General features: G+C 29.6%; 1 protein-coding gene across 2 annotated transcripts in view; it reads right to left on the bottom strand.

The window, feature by feature from the left end:
• Nucleotides 1-22,897, bottom strand: part of LOC113377985 — a 58,070-nt gene extending 35,173 nt beyond the window's left edge. For both annotated transcript variants that reach the window (XM_026618465.1, XM_026618464.1), the window contains exons 1-6: nt 22,828-22,897; nt 18,282-18,538; nt 16,324-16,527; nt 15,764-15,998; nt 15,174-15,321; nt 6,112-6,267 (exon numbers count right to left, since the gene is read on the bottom strand). In XM_026618465.1, the coding sequence (XP_026474250.1) occupies nt 6,112-6,267; nt 15,174-15,321; nt 15,764-15,998; nt 16,324-16,527; nt 18,282-18,538; nt 22,828-22,868 (1,041 nt within the window). In that variant the 5' untranslated portion in view covers nt 22,869-22,897. The remainder of the gene's footprint in view (nt 1-6,111; nt 6,268-15,173; nt 15,322-15,763; nt 15,999-16,323; nt 16,528-18,281; nt 18,539-22,827) is intronic.
• Between the last annotated feature and the right edge of the window lie 1,972 nt (nt 22,898-24,869).

Raw genomic sequence — 24,869 nt, 5'->3', positions numbered from 1 at the left:
CGCGAAGAATAATTATATTGATATCGCAATTCTCGACAGTAAATCACTTGAGATTTCATTGTACTTCGCTGAAATGAATAATTGAATCACGTGTAATCATACAAATCAAGTAAGTTATCAAATTACAGTCTTCACTAGTTAAATATACATTTTTCTTTGATATGAAATGAGAGGTATGAACGATACTCATTTCGACAGTCTGATGTCAAGCAGTAGCGACATCGGTTTTACTTGGAAATATAAGAAAGCAATGCAAACATCCCTTGCCTGATATTGCTGCATCAATAGAAATTTTAATAATAAATTCCTCACATAGATTTAGGACAACCGTTTGGGTTGCCATTGATGAAGCCACGCCGTTTAAGAAGTCAGCCAACAACTCGCAGGACTCCAACAGTTCTGATTACTGTTAAAAACTAGTGGGGCATGGCATCGTGCCTTAAGGCTAATTGCTAGATCTTCAGTACGTACGTACGGACGGAACGTACCGAAAATTAAATTTATTAAAAAAAAAACTGAAAAAAATAGGTTTTCAGAAATTTTGAAATTTTTGAAAAAAATTAACTTTTTTGAAAAATTTGATTTTTTTATATTTTAATTTTTTTTTTGTATTTTGATTACAGTTTTGAACATTTTTTTGAGCAATTGCGCTACATAGCTGATTTGGAGTCGATATATCAAAGCAAATAGCCAAAAACTAATCAGCAAGTCTCTGTATCAGTAAGAATCGAACGTTTTTTGAATCATTCAAATCGGTTGATCCGTGGTTGCAAAATCGCCGACAGAAATTGGTATCCGCACACACACACACACATACATCCATTTTTTTTAAGGTATGCCAAAATGTTCACAAACCTTTGAAACGTAAATATATATAAAAAATTTCATTTTTGATTTTATGCGATTACTATAACTTACCCTTACGAGAAGTTAAAAAATAGAGAAAATTATTGATAATTGTACAATTAAGAGGCCAATTAGGAAAAGACAATAAGAGACTTATATTGCATGTAAGAATATAATTGGAATCCGATAGTATACTACAATTTTTCTGGTAAGGTCTGATAGAATCATAAATTTTTAATATTCTTTACTTCAAGACATTTGTCAGCTAATGTTGCAAATTTATTACTATTTAACTACATGATTTTTAATAAATAACCATGTATATTAAAATATTTTATTATTAGGAATTCTCTATTACTGATGATTTTCAAGTTGATGCATCAATGTCTAAAAATTGCTATTATTTTTACTAGTAAACATATTTCCATTTATGGTTTTAAGTGAAAACCGATGTCACAAAAGTTTGATATCCGGCCATGATGGATATCGAACCAGGAACCTACTGGCCCAATATTTTAAGATAGATGTGCAAATATTTTTGTCCATTGGTTTACGGAATCAAGTAAATAAAACCAAATCGCAAATTCTTGTTAAACTGGATGTTTACTAAAAATGTTTCAGTAATATAATTGCAAAATAGAGTAAACGATTACAAGAATTTAAGCTGTAACAGTTATAGATGAAAATTTTATGTTATGACGAGCAAATATTTTGTTTTTAATACTACATTCAGCCAGTATGCGTAAACACTACATTTCCACAAGGTAGAAAACACATCCGATGTTTATCTTTAAACTCGATTTATAAATCGGACTGTAAACATTTGAAAAGTTTCTCTGGGCTTCGGTTAAGAATCGCATAATTATACAAATCTCGGCATTAAGGGCCAAACACGAATAAATCAGTCCATTGAAATTAACGACTGCACATAACTAGGTCGATAACCAAATGGTAAATATTTTAATTCGACGACGTGCAAAATTCGCGAAATTTCAAATCGGTTGGTGTTTTAAATTCCCGTTTAGTGATTATTTTTACACGCGGCGTTTGTTAGTTCTTCCATCGAATATAAACATATCAAAATACTTCTCTACGAATAGTCGAAGCCAATGTGTATTTTGTTCTGGGACTGTTATGAGAAGTTATTTTTGGGACGACGGCGGCGGCAGAGTGCGGGCGAAATGCCGTAACACATGACGATGTATCACACAACTGACTTACTGTATGTATTACGTGCAATTGTGAACGTTACGGAAAATCTATAATACAGGGTGTACCAGAAATCAACGTCAAGCCAAAATGGGGGGATAGCATTGATTGTAGCTATCATGAAAAAAATAGAATAAAAGATTATCCTATGCAAAGAGCTTTCATGTACCTGCAACCAAAGGCTTTGGTCAAACTATGACCAGTGTTCGCTTATTGTAGTAAATTTCTATTATTATTGTTTATTTAAACTTTGGAACCGAAACCATGAACATTTTTAATACCACATTCACAAACGTGACTATTTGTTAAACTATGAATTTAAAATTTTCAAACTTTCGACATTCCAAAGTGCCTTATGTTCCATTGAAAGTTCACACATTTTAATCAGGATTGTAAAATGGTACGTACCTTATTAGTTTCATACTGAAAAAACGAGTAAAACTAGTGGAGTATGGCATCGTGTCTTCAGGCAAATTGCTGGAACTTCCCGTATCGAATATTAAAATTCTTTGAAAACTTTGAAAAAATGAGATTTCTGAAAATTTCCAAATTTTTGAAAGAAATGACTTGAAAAATTTGATTTTTTTTTAGGTTTTAATTTTTTTTGAAAATTCTAAACTTTTTTCAAAGCAATCGTGCTGCGTGGCTGTTTTAGAAAAGAAACGGATAAAGAAAAGAACCCATAGAAATGTAAACAAAATTTATACTTATTAAAATATCTCATAATTAAATGTGCATATGATTAATGATCATTTATGACCACCAAATGCCATTTTTTGGACCTTTTACACGATCTTCGAAGCCGCTAAATCTGCCTTCCCAAAAATTTGATCATTTCTTCATTTAGTCAATACAAGTAAAATGCTTTTTCAGTTTTCGAAATCGGACGCTCCGATCTCTCAAAAACTGAATTACCATTTTTGGCACTTTTTCCCCGTATCTTCGAAACGGGTGGAGCTGCCTTATCGAAAAACTAATCAGCACGTCTCTTTATTAATGGGAATCAAATGTTTTTTGAATTATTCAAATCGGTTGATCGTCTTCCCGAAATCGTTGTATCTACACACACACACATTCATTAAGCATAAAATACATTAATAATAATAAATTACTTTCCGAATGAATAAAAAGAATATGAGCAAAGTAGGTTGATGATTCTGTTAGATGGATAAACCCAATATAAGAATAAAATAATTATGGGTATCACTGCCCTAGGTCCATGAGTTGAATTAAACTTTGCCTCAATTAAGGGAAGAATAGTATGAGAGATTACCCATTGCCATTTTACACCGCAGTGCCCAAAATGTGCAATTTTTATTTGGAAAATGTTTTCGATATATATTTTCCAATAAAAATTGATATCAGGTTAAATAATAAATATAAAAAAGCAAAAAACGAACAATTCTATACGTATGTACCAATTATTTGAACAACATCTAAATGTATATATTTACTATATTTTATTGCCCTTTCAAATAGCCTAAATTTCGCACTTAAATAATAATGTCAAACAAATGCTCATTAGTTCGTGACACATAACATATGGTACGAGAATATCAACATATTAACAAAACATTACGTATTTTAAAGTAATCCTTGAACTGATTTGGCAACAATTTTAGTTATTTCTACCACTTAAATTTTGCTTTCGTTTAATTCGATTTCAAAACTATTGGCACTTAATGGACTTTACAAATATAAAGGATACAGGATAAAAGATACATTGCTCCAAAAAAATATCAAATATCGAATCAAATCACCTCAATATCGAAGAGCTCAATCTGGCATACAAAACATTATTATTTACTGTTTATTTTAAATTACATATGTAAGAAAGCTAATTTATAGACGAAACCAAAAATTATATAAAAACCATAGGCTTTTAAAATTTGTTAATGAAATAGGAAAATTTACGGTAAAAGTTAATATGTTATCTCAATTAACATTAGTACTATTGTAATTTTCATAACACAAACGCATAAATAGCGTCAGTTATTTCAGGATTTTTGAGCAAGTGAAAATAAATTAATTTAAAATAATAACTCTAGTTATACTACACGAAACATTCTAAAATCGAAATAGTGTTTATATAATGCACCTGTTCGTAGATCAGTTCCTACTTTAAATTTGTAAAATATTCATACAAACTAAAAATAATTCTCAGCAATTCATATGAAAACATGAGAAGTGCGCTTATTATATATATATATATATATATATATATATATATATATATATATATGTGTGTGTGTGTGTGTGTGTACGTATGCGATTCAAAAAAAATATGTGGCATCTGATGACGGTACAAAGGTTTAACAAAATTCAAGTTAAAAAAAGAACGTTCTAATTATAGGTAAATGAACTTCTTAATCGCTCTACTACAAGGATTACTTGAGTAATCCTTAAGGTACAGTGAAATTAATTTATTTATATATATTCAAGAATAACTTGATAGCCATTAAAATAGATTTAATTCATTGTTTCTTGAAAAATATTTAACTAGGATAAGTGTCATTCTGTAAGAATTAGACCATGAACTCCATCGCGTGTTAAGTTTCATTAAAAACACAAACAAAACCATTTTTCACAAATGAATTCCCAACTAATATCTTTCGAACGGTTTTCAAATTTACAAAATCGGTTCAGGATCTTTGTCAAAAACGCAGACGACTAATTATAAAGAAACGTCTCGCCCGATTGCCGCTCAAAACTAATCAACACGAGTTTCATCAAGTGACCTTTAAATTTTTGAAATTAGTGCAGCCTGTTTTTAAAAAAAACGTCGACGAAAAGTCCAAATATAGCACACATACATACAATATATTTTTTCCAATGTTAGCATGAAATGATACAAAATAATTTGAAACGTCGAGATAACATAAAATTAGCAAATCGGAAGTGATAAATAAAAATAGAGACAAAATTAGTATAAAACTTTTTTACAAAAATGTTTAATCTAGATGATTCAAAATATTGGAATTGCCAGATGATTCTCCTGTATAAGAAGTCATCCCGTGTCATATTTCCCAAAAATATCAAATTTGTAGCATTATTTTAATAATTTCTTAAAAATCTTGAAAATATATAAATAAAAAATATCTTAAATAAAATTGTAATTAGAATTACAATCAACAAATTAATTTCATTCAAATGAAATTATTAACTTCCCGTAGAGTAAGTTTTAGTAATGGGCCAAAAATCGGAAATAAAGTTTCAGAGGTTTCTGAACATATTTGCATACCTCATAAAAAATAGATGTGTATGTGTGTGTATGGATACAATTTTTAATCTACGTTTTCGGGCGCACGGATCAACCGATTTAAATGGTTCAAAAAACAGTCGATTCCTATTGATAGGGAGATGTGCTGATTAGTTTTTGGCAAAGGCAGGTCCAGCCGTTATGGAGATACGAAGCAAATAGTGCAGAAAATAGAAATCGAGTTTTTGAGAGAACGGAGTATCCGATATGAATGATTCAAAAAACATTCAATTGGTAATGATTACGAAAAGTGGTGATTAGTTTTTGGCAAAGGCAGGTCCATGTGCAAAAAATGCAGTTTTTGAGAGAATTAAGCATCCGATTTGAATTATTCAAAAAAATTCTAGTTGTGTTGACAAAGCAATTGCTCTTGGATTTTTTTTTATTTCAAAATTAATTTTTTTTTGTATATCAAAAATAATTCAGATTTATTCTGGCTAAAGTTTTAAAGCTTACTTATATACTTTAAATAAATAATTTGAACTTTGCAATTCAGTTTATATAATTCTTATAAATATTAGACAATGTTACAATATTTATAAGAATCTATTTGAAAACATTTAATATTCCTCAAACATTTCGTTACGGTACGAGAAGTTCCAGCAATTTGCCTTAGGGCACGATGCCATACACCACTAGTACAACCTTTATGTTGCTCTTAATATTTATTTAACAGTTTACTAAAATATGAGAGCCTTGTTGTAATAACGTTTATCGTCATCTATTGAAAGCTTGAAGATGGAAGAAATAAATAAATAAATATTTAAATAAATAAATCAATTAATTAAATTAATAACCTGTTTAGTGGCTACCAAATGAAGTAGATCCTCCAGCTGTTCGAGAGTCCCTTCCCCGATGGAGTGCACCCGCCTGCACATCTCCTCGGGCATGTCGGCATCGAATTTCGGCATCAGCCTATCGGTTGTCTCCTCGCTGATGAGTACAATGCCTCCCTAGATGAAAATAATGAAATGTGAAATGAATCACTTAAACTAGGCCGATCAGATCACTGTCTGTCAAAATCAGTACCTACGACTCAAGGTGTACTATAAATAAATTGATGCCAAAATAATATATCACACATCAGCGCCTCTATGCGTCATTTCAGCTGTTTGCTGCCGAAGACGAACGTAAGACGACTTCGGTGACAAATCGGAGAGAAATTTTCGAATTTACGAGTTTAATTTAGAATATGACTATTGATACGTTGTTTATCGTTTCTTGTTGTAGATGGATTGATACATCGACGACAAGGGGGAATATTGTCAAATGTTTTGTCTTTGTTCTGATGAATCATATAGTCGAGAATAAGCGCTCTTACATATTAAATAACCGAAAGTGAACCTATTTTCTTTGCAAAAATTACCGAATAAAATAAACTTGGTGTAAGTGGCACTTTGCGTTAAAGCAAGTTGCATGCATGTATTACCTGATACGTGTAAATAACCGACTTGATCAAATTAAGATTTAGCATACACACATAATTACATTGTCCTTCGTGATATCTGCACCTATTTCATATGAAACATCAGCAAATTTTTGGAAGTACTTAGAATGTCTGAATCGAATGCCAATCCAATGATTGGACGTCTAAGTATGATGACATCAGATTGAATAGTTGAAGAAAATTTTTGCACATTTTTGCTAAATCTAAAGAAAGATCGTCTCAAAAAAATAATCAATAAGAGTCCTTGTCGAGTTTTATTAGATAATTTTAGTTGCTGCCGTTTTTGGGAAAACTTACAACGCACACATACCTTCACCAATTTTAGTGCCAAACAACTCAAAATGTCTTGAATCGTCGAGAAGCATAAAAATAACAGTTGGATTATTTGACGAAATCAAAAACTCCTTCTTTGGAAGGTTATTAACAAATTAATGGCATTAATTCTTAAACCTATGATCCAAAAGCAAAAACGTTACTTGACCCATTGTCTTTTGGCCAAATTTTATGTATTTTTCTAAATATATGAGTTTATGTATTAATTACCCAAACATAAAATGATTTATACAAATTACTAATTATTAACTTCCCGTAGGGTAAGTTATAGTAATCGCAAAAAAATCGAAAATGAAAATTTTTATATATCTTTACGTTTCAGAGGTTTCTGAACATTTTGGCATACCTTAGAAAAAATGGATGTGTGTGTGTGTGTGTGTGTGTGTATGTGTGTGTGTGTGTGTGTGTGTGTGTGCGTGTGTGTATGTATGTGCGGATACAAATTTTCGTCGACGATTTCGGGAACACGGATCAACCGATTTGAATAAATCAAAAAACATTCGATTCGTATTGATAAGGAGACGTGCTGATTAGTTTTTGGCGAAGGCAGGTCTAGCCGTTCCGGAGATACGGGGCAAAAAGTGCCGAAAACGGTAACTCAGGTTTTAAGAGAACGGAGCGTCCGATTTTAATAATTCAAAAAACATTTTACTTGTATTGACAAGATAAAGAATTGATCAAATTTTCATAAAGGCAGGTCTAGCGGTTTCGGAGATCTAACGAAAAAAGTAAAAAAAAATGCCATTTGGCGGTCAAAAATGATCATTAGACATATCCACATCAAATTTTCAGATATTTTATAGAGATTTTAACAATAAGTTTAAATTTTGTTTATTTTTCTATGGGTTCCGTACCAATGTTTACCCGTTAGACAGCGACGCCGCGCTTACGCGCTTTATATTTTGTCTCTATGCAGTTAAAGCAGTACGATTGCTTTGAAAAACAAGTTCAGATCTTCCAAAATATGTCAAAACAAAAGAAAACATTTTTTTTCAAAAAAAAAAAAATTAAAAAAATTTTTTTTTTTTTAAAAAAATTAAAAAAAAAATTTTTTTTTTTTCAAAAAAAAGTAATTTTTTGTCCAATTTATAGTTTCTCAAAAATCTTATTTTTTCGAAGTAAATTTTTTTCAAAAATGTTAATCGTTTTTAAAAAAAATAATAATTTTTGGTACGGGAAGTTCCAGCAATTTGCCTTAAGGCACGATGCCCTAATTGCCTTAAGACAGAATTCCACTTACAGCTAGTTAATTATTGTATAAAATTACTAAACATGAGCAGAATTAATAACGTTCCTTGCTGAGAATTAAGCAACATGTTGACAAATGAAATGCAGGCAATTACTTGTATTGCTCTGCTGCAATAAATAATATTTGAGTATATTTTTGTCCTATATATTCTACGATGTAAAGATGAAACCGTTTGCACTGCCAAGACATTGTCTATTCGGTAGGTAACAGGCTTATAAAGCATTTATCAATTTTATAATATGTGATGCAACCTGACAACGGGATTCAAATTGCACAAACACCATAAAAAATATTATTATAATACGTTAACGGATATTTATATTGATTATCAAATATTGAGCCACAAACTAGTGGGGATGAAACCCAATCTCGGCCATCTTAGTATCAAGCAGTATGATATCAACCTATGATATGACTTAACTATGATCTCCACTTGATTCGAAAACCGCTTTTTGTAGGTGTTGCTGCAACACATATACGCCGAATTAACGTATGCTTTTACTTTAAATTTTTAATATCAATTTTCAGTACATTTAGAAACTTACAAAATATTCATATCAGACTAGTATATTTTATCTAAAAGCGAAAAACGTTGTAAAGTGTCTACGACAGAAAAAGTTTAGGAACTTATGCTGCAGACATGCAAAATCTAGTGCACTAAAATTTGAGACATCCAATTCAAAAACATATAATAATTTATTTAAAAAATCGTCTAAATAATATAAAAGTTTTTATAAATAAACATTTTATTTAATTATATTAATGTTATGAGAATCCGTGGAGCAATTTGTGAAAACCACGCAAAAACAGGATTTCGAGTTCGAATCCCGTGCTACGTACAACCTGATGTCAAGCAGTAGCGATATACGATTTCACTTGAAAATAAACAACCAAATACGTTTTCAAGGGGAAATAGTATCACACTTTACAAGTGTGAAAAGTAAAAATTTTATCTCAAAAAGAAAAGACAACTATTGGACAGCCTTCTTAAAAAGGGAGGTAGTAACAAATAATCTATATAAATTTGTTTTATATAATTAATTTTATATTGTTTAAAATAATGGCGACAACTTAGCTTATAATTCACTAAATTTATCATTTATTCGAATATTAAATCATAGATTGGACATCTTAAAATTGGATGTATAAAAAGACAATAGATATAGCATTTCTTGTAATGTGGCAAGTTTTAGTCATTCGTATATTATTAATTGGCATGGGTGTTTTATTTTTGGTTCATTTTCGATAATAGAAGCTTAAAGTCTTAGTAGTACAGGTCTATGATATGAGAATAATTATACTTCAAGGATAATTGTCTATAACATAAAATAATTGCTAACACGATTTGGCAGCATAGAAAATGAACACATTTCGCACGAGTAAATGATACAGAAATATACGAACAGGAATGCAAATTATTATTTATTATTTCGTGTGGCCTTAAACAGCATGCGATGCATCACGATTGTACTTATTTGTTTAGTGAATTCCTGAAAGAGAAGTTCATGTTTTCTCTAGAAACCTGATTTGCTAATTTTATTATTTTTAGGAAAAAGTAGTGTGTGTGTGTGTAAGTGAGCCCAAATTTGATCTTTCTTCGGCGTTTTTTCAAAAACGCCTGCACTGATTTGAAAAATGTAAAAGCTTATTGATGCAGCTTGATAAATACTCGTGTTGGTTAGTTCTGCTCGACGATCGACTGAACCGTTTTTTATTTGTTCCAATTTAGGAAATTCAAAAACTGTTTGAAAGATATCAATTGGAAATCGTACTGATTTGGGTAAAGATGAGCAAACCCATCTCATCCTATATTTTTTTTATTATTATTATCTCTTATTTACAACTGTCCAGTAAAGGACATTCAATAAATTTGATGAATTTACAATAGTCGGCCGAAAAGGGACATTGTGTACTACAAGGGCATATTGAAAAAAACAACTCAGTAGTTGTTTTTCCATTCGATATAAAATTCACAATATTTTATTGATAATTATATAATTTTAACTATTTACTTATTAAATAATTTCTTATAAATAATGATTAAGTTATTTCCATTTTTTATCAGGAGAGTTGATGGCTTAAATCCAAATGTCAAATTTTGTCTAACATTGTCCATTTTAGTGTCAAACGATTCAGAATGTCGTAAAACGTCAAAAAAACAAAATTAGCAAATCTGATTATCTATCGAAAACTTATACTTCTGCTCCAAAAAATTAATAAAACAGTGAGATTTTAGTCGCCTGATAGGCATGTTATGCCAAACCTCTTAAAATGATAACGCTCGTAAGTTTTATCGATAAAATAAAAATAGAGCGGACTAAGTTCAAAGTGATGAGCACGATATACACATGTATATCTAATGTATATGTATATATAACGTGAAATTTTGTAACCAACAAACCTCAGCGAAGTGGCGAAAAATAGCATGAACAAATTGCTGGTAACTGCTTCACACGTTCAAAATAACCGAGATTACAGCAATTCCTGGACGCCTTACTATATGTATATACATATATACATATATTTTATGCATATACATAACATGCCTATATATTAGGGCGTGTAAAATTTTTTAGCCCTTGAGCCTTTGCGGTTGTGGCCTCTATAGTTTAAGAAACTTAGGTGAAGTAGCCATAGTACAAAAGTGAATTTGAAGTCTGCGAACTTTTTAGTTTGATTTTTTTTTTCTAAATATTTAAGCATTAACATACTGGTATTATACAAAAATTACTAATACCACTCTGGTATTATACAAAAAAAAGCAAAAAAAAATTTTACTAACATAATCTATATATATATATATATATATATATATATATATGATCCTTATGACAATTCATAAACAATTAATGCTAAACGATATAATTTTCTAAAAAAGTAGTCAAATGCACTTTCTGGTGGTAGTAAATTGTACAAATAAATGAAATGGATTTTATGGACACAAAATCCTCCACATTAGGTTAGTAAAACAATATTTTTTTAGCTTTCTTAATATAATACTTATGTATTATCTAATATTTGAATATTTAAATATACAACTATATTAAAAATGTCGCTCGCTCGAAAATCACTTTCGAGCTATAGTTCCTTCGACCAAATTTCAGAAAAAAAACTCAATAAAGCAGAAAGTCAAATTTTACAACAATTTCATATTTTTTTCTAAGAAGTGCTACACCAATCCAAAAAAAAAAGTAAAAACCTAGTGAAAAAATATTATTTTTGTTCTTTCGTTAGGTATGGGGTTTTCAGTAAAGTTTTTATAGTCATATAAGATATAACCAGTAGGGTTTTCAAATATTTACAAGGTTTCAGAGATCCGAATTATTTATTTCCAAAATCTGCAATGAAACACTAAATTCCTAGTGTACACGACAATCTTTTTATACTTTTTGCATGAATAATAAACTTTTAAAAACTACAAAAAATATATTAAAAGTATTTAGTATTTACTTGTATATACACACACATGGTATCCCATCAAGTCGAAACAGGATTTTTTTAATTTTTTACTCTAAATTTTTTAATAATAAAATTTTCAAGTATTTTACCATTTTACAATCATAATTATCTTTATGAAACTTACCAACTCACTTTAGTGCATTTTTTTCTTTATTAGAGAAGGGCATTTCAAAGTCTACCGATTTAAAAAAATCAAATTAATAGTTCAACATAAAGTCTCAATTTTTAAAAACTTGGGGCGGGCAATTGTAATTTATTCACGGTTATGATTCCAAAGTTTAATTCAAGAAAATTAATAAAAATCAACTACAATAACCAAAAATGGGTCGTAATTTCACCAAAGCTCTAAGTTCGAAGCTCACAATTTCCAAACAACGTGAAATATTTTTTTCTAATATAGATATTTTCGATATATTTTGCTCCCAGGGGCTAAAGTGCTTCCTAAATGATAAAAAATAATTATCTGAAAGTTTTAGCTTTTATTATTAACTTTAAGATAGTCCGCACTCCAACCAAAGTTACTTATGGAAATAACATGGGTAAAATTCCATTTTTTTATAATTTTATAAGTTTGCGACAAGTGATTCAAAATTTTGAGAATTACATTGTATTTGCTTATTTTGATCATAAATAAAAAAAATACATAACAAATTTAATATATTCTATAAAATAAGTATTTACTTAGGAAGAAGAACCAAGATCAATTTGGAAGCATTTGAGCCCCTGGGAGCAAAGAAATTCGAAAATATTCATAAGGACCACCCTAATATAATATATATAAGGTTGTCAAATATCTCCCTTCCGCCTTTTTGTATTATACACCAAGAGCAAAAGAGCGGAAGGGAGATATTTGACAACCTATATATATATATATATATATATATATATATATATATATATATATATATACATAATTATTCCTTTACTGTAATCGTACGCACGCGGACCGCCACCGGCAAATCACATGACAAATGAAATATTTCAAACGTAGAGAGAACTAAATTTGATACAGCTATAAAAACATTTATTTATGCATCCGAAAAGTTAGATAAACTTGCCAAATACAATACTCATGTCGAACAAGTTTCTAATAATGAACTCTTATTAATCTAATCTAATGAACGTATTATGAATCACCAATTTTAATTGGTCTCTCAAGAATTAGATTTCTATTTGAAATTGATCAACTTGATTTCAATAAATCAATAAAATGGCAGTTATTGATTGCAGCTTATTTATGGATATAACTTGAGTCAAATCTAAGATCGAGACATCAATTTATCATATATGATGTCTATGTGATACAAAAAATGTACAATTATCTGCTAAATAAATTTACGGCTTGTATATATATACTTATTACAATTTTGGTTTCAAACGATTCGGAATTACTTAAAATGGAAAAATATTAAAAGTAGCAAATCGAATTTTCTGGCAAAAAGAAACTCGATCAGAAAATTAAAAATAATCACAATTATTAAAATATCGGAAATTCATTTAATAATAAAGCAACTAATTCATTGAATTTAAAACTTAGATAAAAAATTACAGTTATTTATTTAGTACGTTTCGACACTAAATATGTGTCATTAGCAACTCATACAAAGAACAACACAAACAAAAAACTTAAAACAAATTTCATAAATTCAATTTATTTAATTTAACTATGAGCAGACCCGGACGTCCAATCACTGAATTGGCATCCAATTTAGACATGCTAAGAAATACCAAAAATTTGCTGATAATAGGTACAGATATTAAAAAAATTAACTACAAAACACCAAAATATAACAAAAAAATTTAAGTAGTACAGAAGTAGTATTGAATAGGAAATAGTATTGAACCCCTTATTATGGTCGCTATTAAATCAATTACCTATTACGCAGAATATCAATATCCATTTATTACATAAGTTTAAAAGTATGACTAATAGAAAATATGATAAACATTGTCTCGATTCACTCGAGTCATTACACAACTTTATAATTTGGTTGTAAATTTAGGCGCCAAATTCTTTCGCTAGCAAATATATTAGCGTTTGTCAAAATAGCCGTCCATCGAAAATAGATTCGTATCTTGTGTTCGCATTCGCACTTCTTCATCTGACCGTATTTTAGATTCATCTATATATCTATATAATACTAATTGTTTTATTGAGAACAGGCCAAAAGTGTCATCATACGAATGCCACATTGCCAACGTAATATACTTTTACTTGAACTTATCGAATAAAAGTGGCAGATAGAAACGTTCATTTTCTGTTACCTGATCCTCTGTTGCCAATTACTAGTCATGTACTAGAACGAATTAATTTTTGAAAATTTAAGATACTATATATAAGTTAATTTAGGCACCAATTAAATATGTGAGTAATTAAGCAATTACAGTTTTATTAAAATCATACGTCCAAAACACCAAACTTTATCACTATATTTGAAATCAAGCAATTATTAGTTGTAACATCAAAAGTAAGAACTATGAGAAGCTGATGATGTGAACTGATTTTACTAATGTTCAGGAACAAGGAATGGTAAAAAATAAAATTGTAACTCTTTTATTCAGTTTGCAATCATGTTTAAAATATGATCAAAGAATATTATGTGGACCCACCAAAAGTAATTGCTGTCATTTATTTTTTTCCTTTATTTATAGCTTTATAAAGCAACCTTCGGCAAAACGTCTTTCAAAAGTATTTGATTCAAAATTGAGGGTTAAGAAAACTTTTTCATGATGATATATCCTTATAGCATTGTTTTGTATTGGTTTCTATAGTTTGAATTAATCTTAAGCGAATTTCTTTTACCGAAAAATCAAGTTCTTGCAAAAAATAATAATATTATTATTATCATCGCGCTGACGATTCATTCATCGGCTCTGAGAATTCGTCGATTTATTAATATGTAAGATATTGCATCTTCTCCCGGCGAATTTATAAATATATATATATATATATATATATATATATATATATATATATATATATATATATATATATATATATATATATATATATATATATATTGGGTGGTCCTTAATATGGATGTTTTCGAATTTCCTTGCTCCCAGGAGCTCAAAAGCTTCCAAATTCATAAAAAAAAATCTGAAAGTTTTAGTTATTAATATTAACTTTAAGATAGTCCGCACTCCCTTTTGAGCCCCTGGAAGCAAAAAAAATCGAAATATCCATATTAAGGACCACCCTAATATATACAGAATATACAATTATATTTTTAAAGATCAAACCCTTTCAGCTCAATTGTATTTTTTTAGATTTTAGGTTTTTGGAATCTGAAGAAGCACACATTAATTTAAAGTATTACTTTAAAAAATGTCAAGAAAACTAGAAAACTATACATATTTTAGATACATACCGGTGCAAGATAATTGAAATGCCGCTGTAGACTACGAAGATTGGGACAAAAATCGATTACAATATCAACTTTTCCTCCACAAGCATCTAATGTTCTTTCAATGATCTGACTCTCGTACAGATTTTCTTTCCATTGTACGACATTTGCCCTAAAATCAGAAATAATTTCATTATTCGAATTGAATAATCTTCCAAGAAATTGCTACTAAGGTAAAGAATTTGCAATGTAAGATATTGTAAAGTTTAGACTTGATTTCTATTAAGGAATCTATGTGGTTATGAATAGTATTCCAAATGTATAACAAGAAACAGGAATGACAAGATATTGCATTTTTAATTTATATTTTAATATAAGATGTCTTATAAATTAAAATAATATTTTTTATTGATTTACAGATTTTGATAAAACAAAATTTTATAAAAATAGTTTGAGACTTCGTTATTTGAAGCAATCAAGACATTAAGATTTAAAATCAAAATGCGACTTAATTAGCAACAAGTATAATCCTTCAAATTAATAAAATGTATGGCAGCATAAAATATTAGTAGATGCACGCGCGCACTAAATATGATTACATTACTATCATTTACCCGTGACTCTGAGCCAGATATAATTCATCATCCCGTAGGCTGGCAACTGAAATGACGACCTGGTCGCGATATGGTACATGTTTGAAGTGATGAGAGGCGATTCTGAGGGCCCAGAGAGCAAGGCCGCCGGTGCCCACGATCAGGATGCGGCAGCGGTCACCAGGAGCCTTCGAGGCGCGCAGCTGCTGGACGCAGTCGTGGGCTGTGAACACCGCATTTCTAGCTAATAGGGCACCTGGAAATAAAGGATAATGTGAGATATCAGCAAATTTGAACAGAAAATCTAAATGAGATGCCATGATTGCCATGTTTGGACGTACAGGTATTTTTAACACTGCGCTACGCCTATAGGCGACATCTACATGGAGCCATAGCTTCAACACTTAAAACACTCTGAGTCAATTATAGAAAATTCTAATTTGTTACTAAAATTTTTACTTCTTTAGAAGTGAAATTTAAAATTTTTAGATTGATTCAACTCTAATCTACAAAACTGATGTTTATTATTTTGATATCATTGTTTCTTGAATACACGTTTTTAATCAAATATTTTTTATTACCTGTAGGTAACATAGCAGCTACTGAAAGTGGAAGACTTTGAGGTACCCGTATGAGGTAGTTGAGTTCAGGAACAGCCACGTATTCAGCATAACCATGAGGAATTCCATTGTAAGGAAAAATTATTACTCTATCACCACATGAAAAGTCACTGTTTTTGTCCACTTTGCTACCTAAGGCTTCAATTATTCCGGATACTTCGTAACCTAGAAAAGTAATGATAAAAAATAATAAATATTAAATAGAATATGTGTACCGGTGAGATAGCATTATAAAACGTGATAAACGTGATACTGAGTTTATTCTTTGTTTTCAAATTATAGATTTCAAAATTTCACGAAACTTTGAATCACGTTTTCATTATTGTTAGAAGAATCTCAAGACATTAATCAATTTCATATCCGAAACATTATGTTATTATTATACAAACAATCTGTCATAATATTATAAATATGTATATTTTTCCATTTACAGTGAATTGTACACAATAATTTTGTTTTAGGGCTTAAATTAATTTTAGTTTTGTACTAGTATCAATTTTTTACTGTAACGAGTCGAAATCTATATATAAATATATAATCCCTTGCAAAGTGATGAATCATACATGATGTGATAAATCAATTCTCCAATTAATCAATATTTATCATAAGATAGTTAAAAAATGTGTATGTTATTAAGTTCTGCGTAATACTATAAATCAATGTTCCAGTTTATTAAGATTCTTAAGAAGTGTTAATTGGCAAAACCCATTTTCATAATAATAATTTGAAATTATTTGGTTCAAATTGCGCACTGAATCATTTTGAGAAGCCGGCAAGTTTCACGAGATGTTTACAAAATAATGAAATTGACCTCTACTGACCCGCGGCATTCAGAAACTAATATTACTTAATAGAGAAACAATATTTATGTGAATTTTCTTGGAGAGAAAAGAAACTTATTTGAAATAATAAGTCTACAATAATATGCAATAGACTCTATTAACAACAAATTCATAATTATACAATATATATACAGCGTGTCCCAGACGAAAGGAGTGATAGTATTGACTTTAACTGTCCTTAACTTATAAGCTTTTAAGTGCCATTTACAATTAGATCTTTGGTGAAATTACGACCATTTTTCAGTTATTGTGGTTAATTTTTATCGTTCATTTAAGCTTTGGAACCGTAACCAGAATAACATTTCTAGGATGATGTTTCATAGTCAAAATTAATGTGTCATTTTGACAAATATCTCAAGTATTAAGACTTATAGCTCTTTGGTAGCGTGTTCGATTCACACGACAGGGATCTTCGGATCAAATCCTGTCAATGACTTAGAATTTATGAAAAAATATGTGTAGAAATCAAATAAAAATTGTACTTGTTAAATAGAATTTGAATAAAAATTAAGAAAAATAGGAATAACAGAATTCGAATAGTTGAATTGAATTAGGAGAAAGAAGAGAAATATTGGAACTTAAAAGAAAAAAAAGTGGAATGAAGCTGAAAGTCTGAAAGTTAAAAAGAATTAGGAATTTCAAGAAGAGCAAAAATTGAAGGAAATAAGGAGAAGAAAAATTAAGAATAATATAGAATACATAAATAGATTGAAAATGATATAAAAAAATTAGAATGTAAATACATAAAAATGTTGTAGGTGGCTAAATGCTCAGAGTAAGCGAGGCCAAATAAAAAATTTGAAAAAAAAAGACTTTTGGTTGAACTATAATAAGTTCAACGTGTCAATAAGCAAAAATCGTGTCATTTTTAGTTTTTTTTTTCTTGAATTTTTTATTGTAAAACTGTAAAGTATTCTGCCATTTTACAATCCTGATAAAAAGCTCCAACTTCTCATAAAACTTGCCAACGCACTTTAGTACCCTTTTTTCAAAGAAGTGCCTCTCAAAATAGACCAATTTTAAAAATTATAAATTCTATTATCTATCTATAACTAATTTATTATCAATTACATTTACCGGCAAAAAGAGCACCGTCCCTAAGTCCGTAGTTCGCCGGACTCCTAGGCGCTCTTTCGGTGCATTCGTCGTCCGCGTTGCATGGTGCAGAATCAGGCAAACGGTAGCAGGCGCCCGCGTAGGCCACCAGGATGCGTGCACCGTGAGGCGGAACCTCCGGCACCGGCACGGATGTGCAGGAGACGCACTCCTGGCTGGAGAAGGCCGGCATCTCGATCGACACCTGCTTGCATAGCTGCATGTCGCTTGAGGAACGACTGGGAAAGAAATACATAATTAGATTTTTTTGTTAAATTGGCAACTGAGTAAATGCAGATTTTTGTTAGAAAATCAAAAACATTTTTTATGGAATTTTTTTTCGTATTTTAACAGCAATCAGAACCTTACGTCTTATCAGCTGATGGCCTGAAACTTTTCCTTACTTCGTATTTTCAAATGGTAACCCAATGGTTAATCCATCCATATTTGATGATTTTATTATTAGAAATAATCTAATATGGATGACTTTTTACTGGTGCAGCAATGCCGGGTAAGGGCTATTTTCACTTGGAGACATATTGCTATCTATATTTCCAAGTGAAAACCGTTGTCACTACTGCTTGACAACAGGCAGCTCTAAGTTGAAAACCGCACTTACTTAGTTGCCAACCTAATTTTATTTATGAATAAACACTAACCATAATTAATAATATTCTATGAGCTATTTTGTTTAAGTCACACTCGCTCAAAGCAATTATGAAAATCTCTCCTAAAATTTATTGGAGTTCCAGGAAGCAAATTATTCTCACAATCAGTGTGATAAAACATTTTTATTTCCATTTCAAAAATGTAGCATGATAAGGCAGAAATAAATCGAGAATATATTAATTTATTATTAACTGCTGATTAAGAATTTATTATAAACATCAACAACTTTATCTAAGCTTGATACCGCACGTGGCATGATTTTAAAAATCTATTAGTTTCTTGAAAATAATTTTTGTTTACTAATTATTACGCAAAACACGTGGCTTTATTAAATATTAAATAAAGAAGAAAAAAAGTTATGATTTGATAAAGATAAGATACCAAGAATAAACTAGAAACCAGAAACCAGAAACAGCGATTATTTGAATTTATTTGATTTAATTAATGAATATAATGACTTAGCAACAAAGTAGTAGAAAATATCTAAACAAAGTACTTTGTATGAAGCAAATTGGTTTTAAATTTTACATAATAATGCAGCCTTTAGTATTTTTGGCAAAAAATTGCATTTGCAAGGTGATGTTATAGAAGAAATATTTAAACGATTTAATGATAAACAAAATGACTAATCAAAGTACATAAATCACACAAAATTGACAGTTATGTTTACACTTCTTCAATCGCTATTATCGATTTAATTATTCCTATAGGTTAGAGTTCCTTTTTAGGAATCTCCATCCGTATCGTACTGCTGATTATTTTGAAACATGTTATTGCAAATAATAAATGTGTTTTTTTAATTGAATATGAAGACTACAAAGTATGATATTGAGAGCAGAATAGATAGTTTATCATATTGATGATTAAATTTATATTGGTAAATTAAATGGTTTTGGATCTTCTAGTTTCAGCATTGAGTTACGAGAATAAAGTCTAGTTATTTGTAATTTGTAAAATAACGATAAAAAAGCGATTATGATTATCGACATTCATTATTGTCAAAGAATCCTCATCAATAAAGTAGACCTGAATTCAATTTGGACATATGGTATATATCTTTGGGGTAACAAAAGCAACATACATATTTTGCAAAAATCTCAAAACAAAATTCTCAAGAAAATATTACAGGTGTCCAGATAAATTCTAAATTTGCTAATTCGCCAAGATATTAAGAGGTAAATAGTTTCAAAACATTTGCAACCAAGTACAAGGAAAGATTACAATATCAGCCAAATCAACTAGCTAAGGATCTACCAACAGCAAATATAACTAGATGGCATAAATTGACATAAAAAGTTCGAAAATAATTTTTTAAATTGGCTAATTTACCAAACCATTAATATGTTTATAATATCAGAGTAAATCAGAAGATTTGCAACCAAGTGTAAGAAAAGACTACAATACCAGCCAAATCAACTAGACAAGGATCTACTAGCTGCAAATGAAAATGCTAAATGACTTAAAACAACATTCACTTTAGACATAGTTGGGTTATAATTAATTAAGATTTAATTAATTAAATCTGTATTTTTTAATCTTGTCCTGGATCTCAAATATAAAATGTTTGTCGTTCAATAACAGATGACTCTATGACCACTGAAATTTCTAAATGCCTTCTTAGGCAGATTGTAATATGTTTACGAAAATTAATGAGCTTTAATATTCAACAGTCAAGCTTGTTTACAAACATGATTTTCTTATTTTAGAACAACTAACCCGAGTAACTAACCTTATCCTTATGGATAAACAATGTATTCTATTCATATGTCCACATTCGCGACAATAATATTCGATAACGAAAACAAGATGCATTCGACTATGGACTGTGGTCTTATTTCTATTTATAACTTCTCATAAGGAAGTTATTTAGTGGAAACTCGGCCTTGCAACCACAAGGCTTCGGGTTTAAATGCCTACGTGCAACTTGATATCAAGCAGAGGCGACAGCCGTTTCTAGTCGGAAATAAAGATCAAAATATGTTTTTAAATTGTTGATTTTTTATTAAAAATCTAAACGAACATCCTAAAATACTATAGGAATATAAACATTACTTTCGAAATAAGCAGTTGAAAATTTCATCGTGATATTTTTAAGTGTTGATACATCTGTATTCTAGTTTACCATACACTACTAGTTCGAAATAGAAAATGGAACAGATGAATATGTTTCAAGGCGAATGATAAAAAATATATCCGCTTTGCTTTTTCTCAACAAAGATTATCGTAATCGGTCAAGAAACCCAGTTGAATGAAACTTATTGAAATATTTTGATAACCTGTTCTGAACTTTTCGCCAAGTATTTTATCAATAAAATTATTTTAAACAATCAACAATAATGTACGAAAAACGTGCTCACATGTTAATATTTATATAACCTTTGATTCTTTGTAATAAACTCGTATTTGTTTTCACAAGATTTCTAAATAGAACGATTCAGAATTTTCTATTTGTAACAGGATTTAAAAATCTATTAAAGCGGAAGTAAGAATTAGAACTAAGTGTGAGTGGCATTTTGCCTTAAAGCAAGTTGTATAAACTTCGTAGATCTATAATAAATATAGACAAAAAAATTCTTCCCAGTATTTCTGAACTGAATTTAATCTATATTAACCCTGCTAGACAAAAATACTAATAAATAAATATATTAAATTTAATCAGGACAGCCATCAGGTTGCCTTCCAAGAAGCCACGTAGTAGAGAAGTTCAGCTTATTTTGAAGTTCTGATTTCTAATGAGAAACCAAATATGTGTAACCCAAAATCATATAAAATACCTAGATAGATTTTTTAAATCCCTCAAAAAAATACCCCAATCACTAAAACTTTAGCCAAAAGTATTTTTTGCTTTCAATGTGAAATATTTTTAAAATTTCAAGATAATACAAATTGATACAAAACGCAATTTAGTAAAATTTGCATGCATATTAATAAAATGTGCATTCGTAGTGCAGTAGTAAGAACTTAGGCTTTGCAAACGGCAAAATGTAATAATGAAAATAATGAAATATTCGAAGAATAAAATTTAGAAAAAAAAGTTTTTTGAAAATTAAAAAAAAAATTAAAAAATATCCAACAGCAATCGTTTCGTCAACATAAGCAGAAAGTTTTTTGAATCATTTAAATCAGAAGCTCCATTCTCTCAAAGACACTATCTCTATTTTTGCACATTTAGCTCCGTATCTTCGAAACGGCTCGAGCTGCCTTTGCCAAAAATTAGTCAGCACATCACCCTATCAATGGGTATCGAATATTGTTTGAACCATTCAAATCAGTTGATCCGTGCAAGCGAAAACGTGAACAAAAAATTGTATCCATACGTACACGCACACACTCATCAATTTTTTCTAAGGTATGCCAAAATGTTCAGAAACCTCTAAAACGTAAAGATATACAAAAATTTTCATTTTCGATTTTTTGCGATTCTTATAACTTACCCTACGGAAAGTCCAATCAGTTCTACTTACCCTACGGAATGTCCAATCAGTTTTAGATTTTAATAATAAATAAGTTTTGAAAGGTTACCTGGTAGAAAGCCATTTCGATTTTGATAAATTAAATCAAAGTGTAAATAAAATATGTATGTATATATAATAAAATGCAAATTAAAAATAAAACTAATTGTAATTAGAATTGACCGTGTGAAATAATATTACCTTACAGTATGCCTTTAAAATTTTTAATGACTCATTTTTTACAATTGCATCAAATCCATTAGCTGGCGCCTTTTTTAGCAACGTATACTAAACTTGTTTGTAAACAACGATATCAGTTTAAATATTATGAAACACGATATTGTAAGTCATCGTAAACAATCAAGTGTTTTAAAAATAAAAATAAAAAATAAAAAATACAATAATACTTGGCTGTTTCCACGCAGATCAATCCCGCAGCCGAAAGCATCGTCTTCGTTGAAAGTCAAGGCACTGCCAATATCAATAATAGCACAATTAATTAATTAATTGATTAATTAATAATTAGCTCGTTAATCACACGATCGTTTAATTTAATTCCTGTGAGAGCAGATTGTATTGAATGAGTGCTGAGAAATCAACTAAATGCACGATTTCTATATCTCAAATACCTAAAGTCAACAATAGACGACAATATCAGACAAAGATACGAATCAGTCGTGGTGGGCTTATTTGTAATGGAAACAGTAGCGTCTGATATTTCAGTCAAATCGATACCGAAAATAATAATAGATATAGATATAATGCAATCTAAAAATTTTATATACATTCTCAACAGCAATCGGAACTTAACGGGTCCTATGAACTATAGTGCTGACTTCTTGAACTTTATAGATGGCAACCCAAACAGTTGTCCTTTGTCCATTTCTAGGTGATGAGATTATTATTACAATTTTTGTAATACTGACGTATTTTTTATTGATGCAGCAATACCATGTAAATTCTATATATATTTCCAAGTGTAAACCGATGTCACTACTACTTGACATCAGGCTGTACGAGTCAGGCATCGAACCTAGAACATCTGATTAAAATCCCATCCCTCTCCCAATCACTACCCACAGGAGCCTCCCAATTATAACATAATAACAATATTTTAAAAACAATTATTCAAACTTAAAATAATTAAAGTTCTTAAAGTTAAATAATATATACAAAATTAACCAGCCTGAACTAATTAGAAATCCATGTAGTAAGTATATGTAAAAAATGATTAATTCTGGTTAATATTTAAATGAGTTAAACAATTAAAATATATATGTTGTCTCTTATCTACTTCAAAAATAGTAACTAAACTATTTGCAAATTCTAGATATGCATAAACAGAGCAAAAATGGTGTTCCATGGCGTAACGGTTAAGTGCACAGCCTTGTGTGGACAGAATCGTGAATTTTAACCCAACTCTGGATAACCGGATATCATGCAGTAGTGATGTCAATTTTCACTTAGATCAAAAATATGTTCAATTGAAAATAGCCCATTTCGGGCACTGCGGTGTGAAATGACAATAGGAAATCTCTCACACTATTCCAGAATTGGAGTTTAATTCAGCTCACAGACCTGCCCATTATTAGTGCAAAAATATATTTATATTGATAATTTATTATTTAGTATCAATAAAATATATTTGCGTAATGCCATCTTTTATATTTAGTTAATAAATTCAAAACTTATTATTAATCGCAGCAAATATTTAAATATCTAATTACTTGCTCGACTTTAAAGCAAATATTGCTCGTGTAAATATTTAAATGCATCGTAGAATTCAAATAAAGGTTTATTTAAACAAGACTAAATTTTTGTTCATGCTCAAAAAGTAACTATTAACATATGTGTGAGAAATGTAATCTAAAAAAAATGATATGAATATTATTTGTGTGCATTTGTCGTTGACAACAAATTAAGGTGATAATAAATATTCAACATTTTTATACTTTTATATAAAAAATTATAATTATGTAAAATGGATATATAATTATACAGTAGTATCACATTATAGCTCGATTTAAATCAATAATGGTAAGTTTTCTTAAATCAAATAATATTTTCATTTTGTTTACATTTTACCAATAATTTCAATATTATACTATATGAAATATTTTTAATAATATAATAGTAGCCAATAAAAATGACTGCTATCAAAATGTATAAGAATTCAATTTTTTCATGATAATTTAAAACTTAAAAAATTAGAAGAAAATCTAATGGAAATACACTTGGAAAGCACATAACCATCACCGAGGTATAATTAAGCTTTGCTTTGCAAACAATTTATAAAGATTGCAATTATTTAGCAATCTCTATGACTTTTCATACATATGAACTGCATTATTTTATCCCTCTAAAAATATTGCTATGCGATGCAAAAAATTATTTACATCTGTTTTATCTACATTTAATCTATATTATTTGTACTTTATTGATTGACCTC

This window comes from Ctenocephalides felis, unplaced genomic scaffold, assembly GCF_003426905.1.
Source record: "Ctenocephalides felis isolate EL2017-DRISC unplaced genomic scaffold, ASM342690v1 CF-g0.4_SCAFFOLD_01886, whole genome shotgun sequence".
In the NCBI taxonomy this organism is placed as follows: Eukaryota; Metazoa; Arthropoda; class Insecta; order Siphonaptera; family Pulicidae; genus Ctenocephalides; species Ctenocephalides felis.
This window is presented reverse-complemented; position numbering and strand designations above follow the sequence as displayed.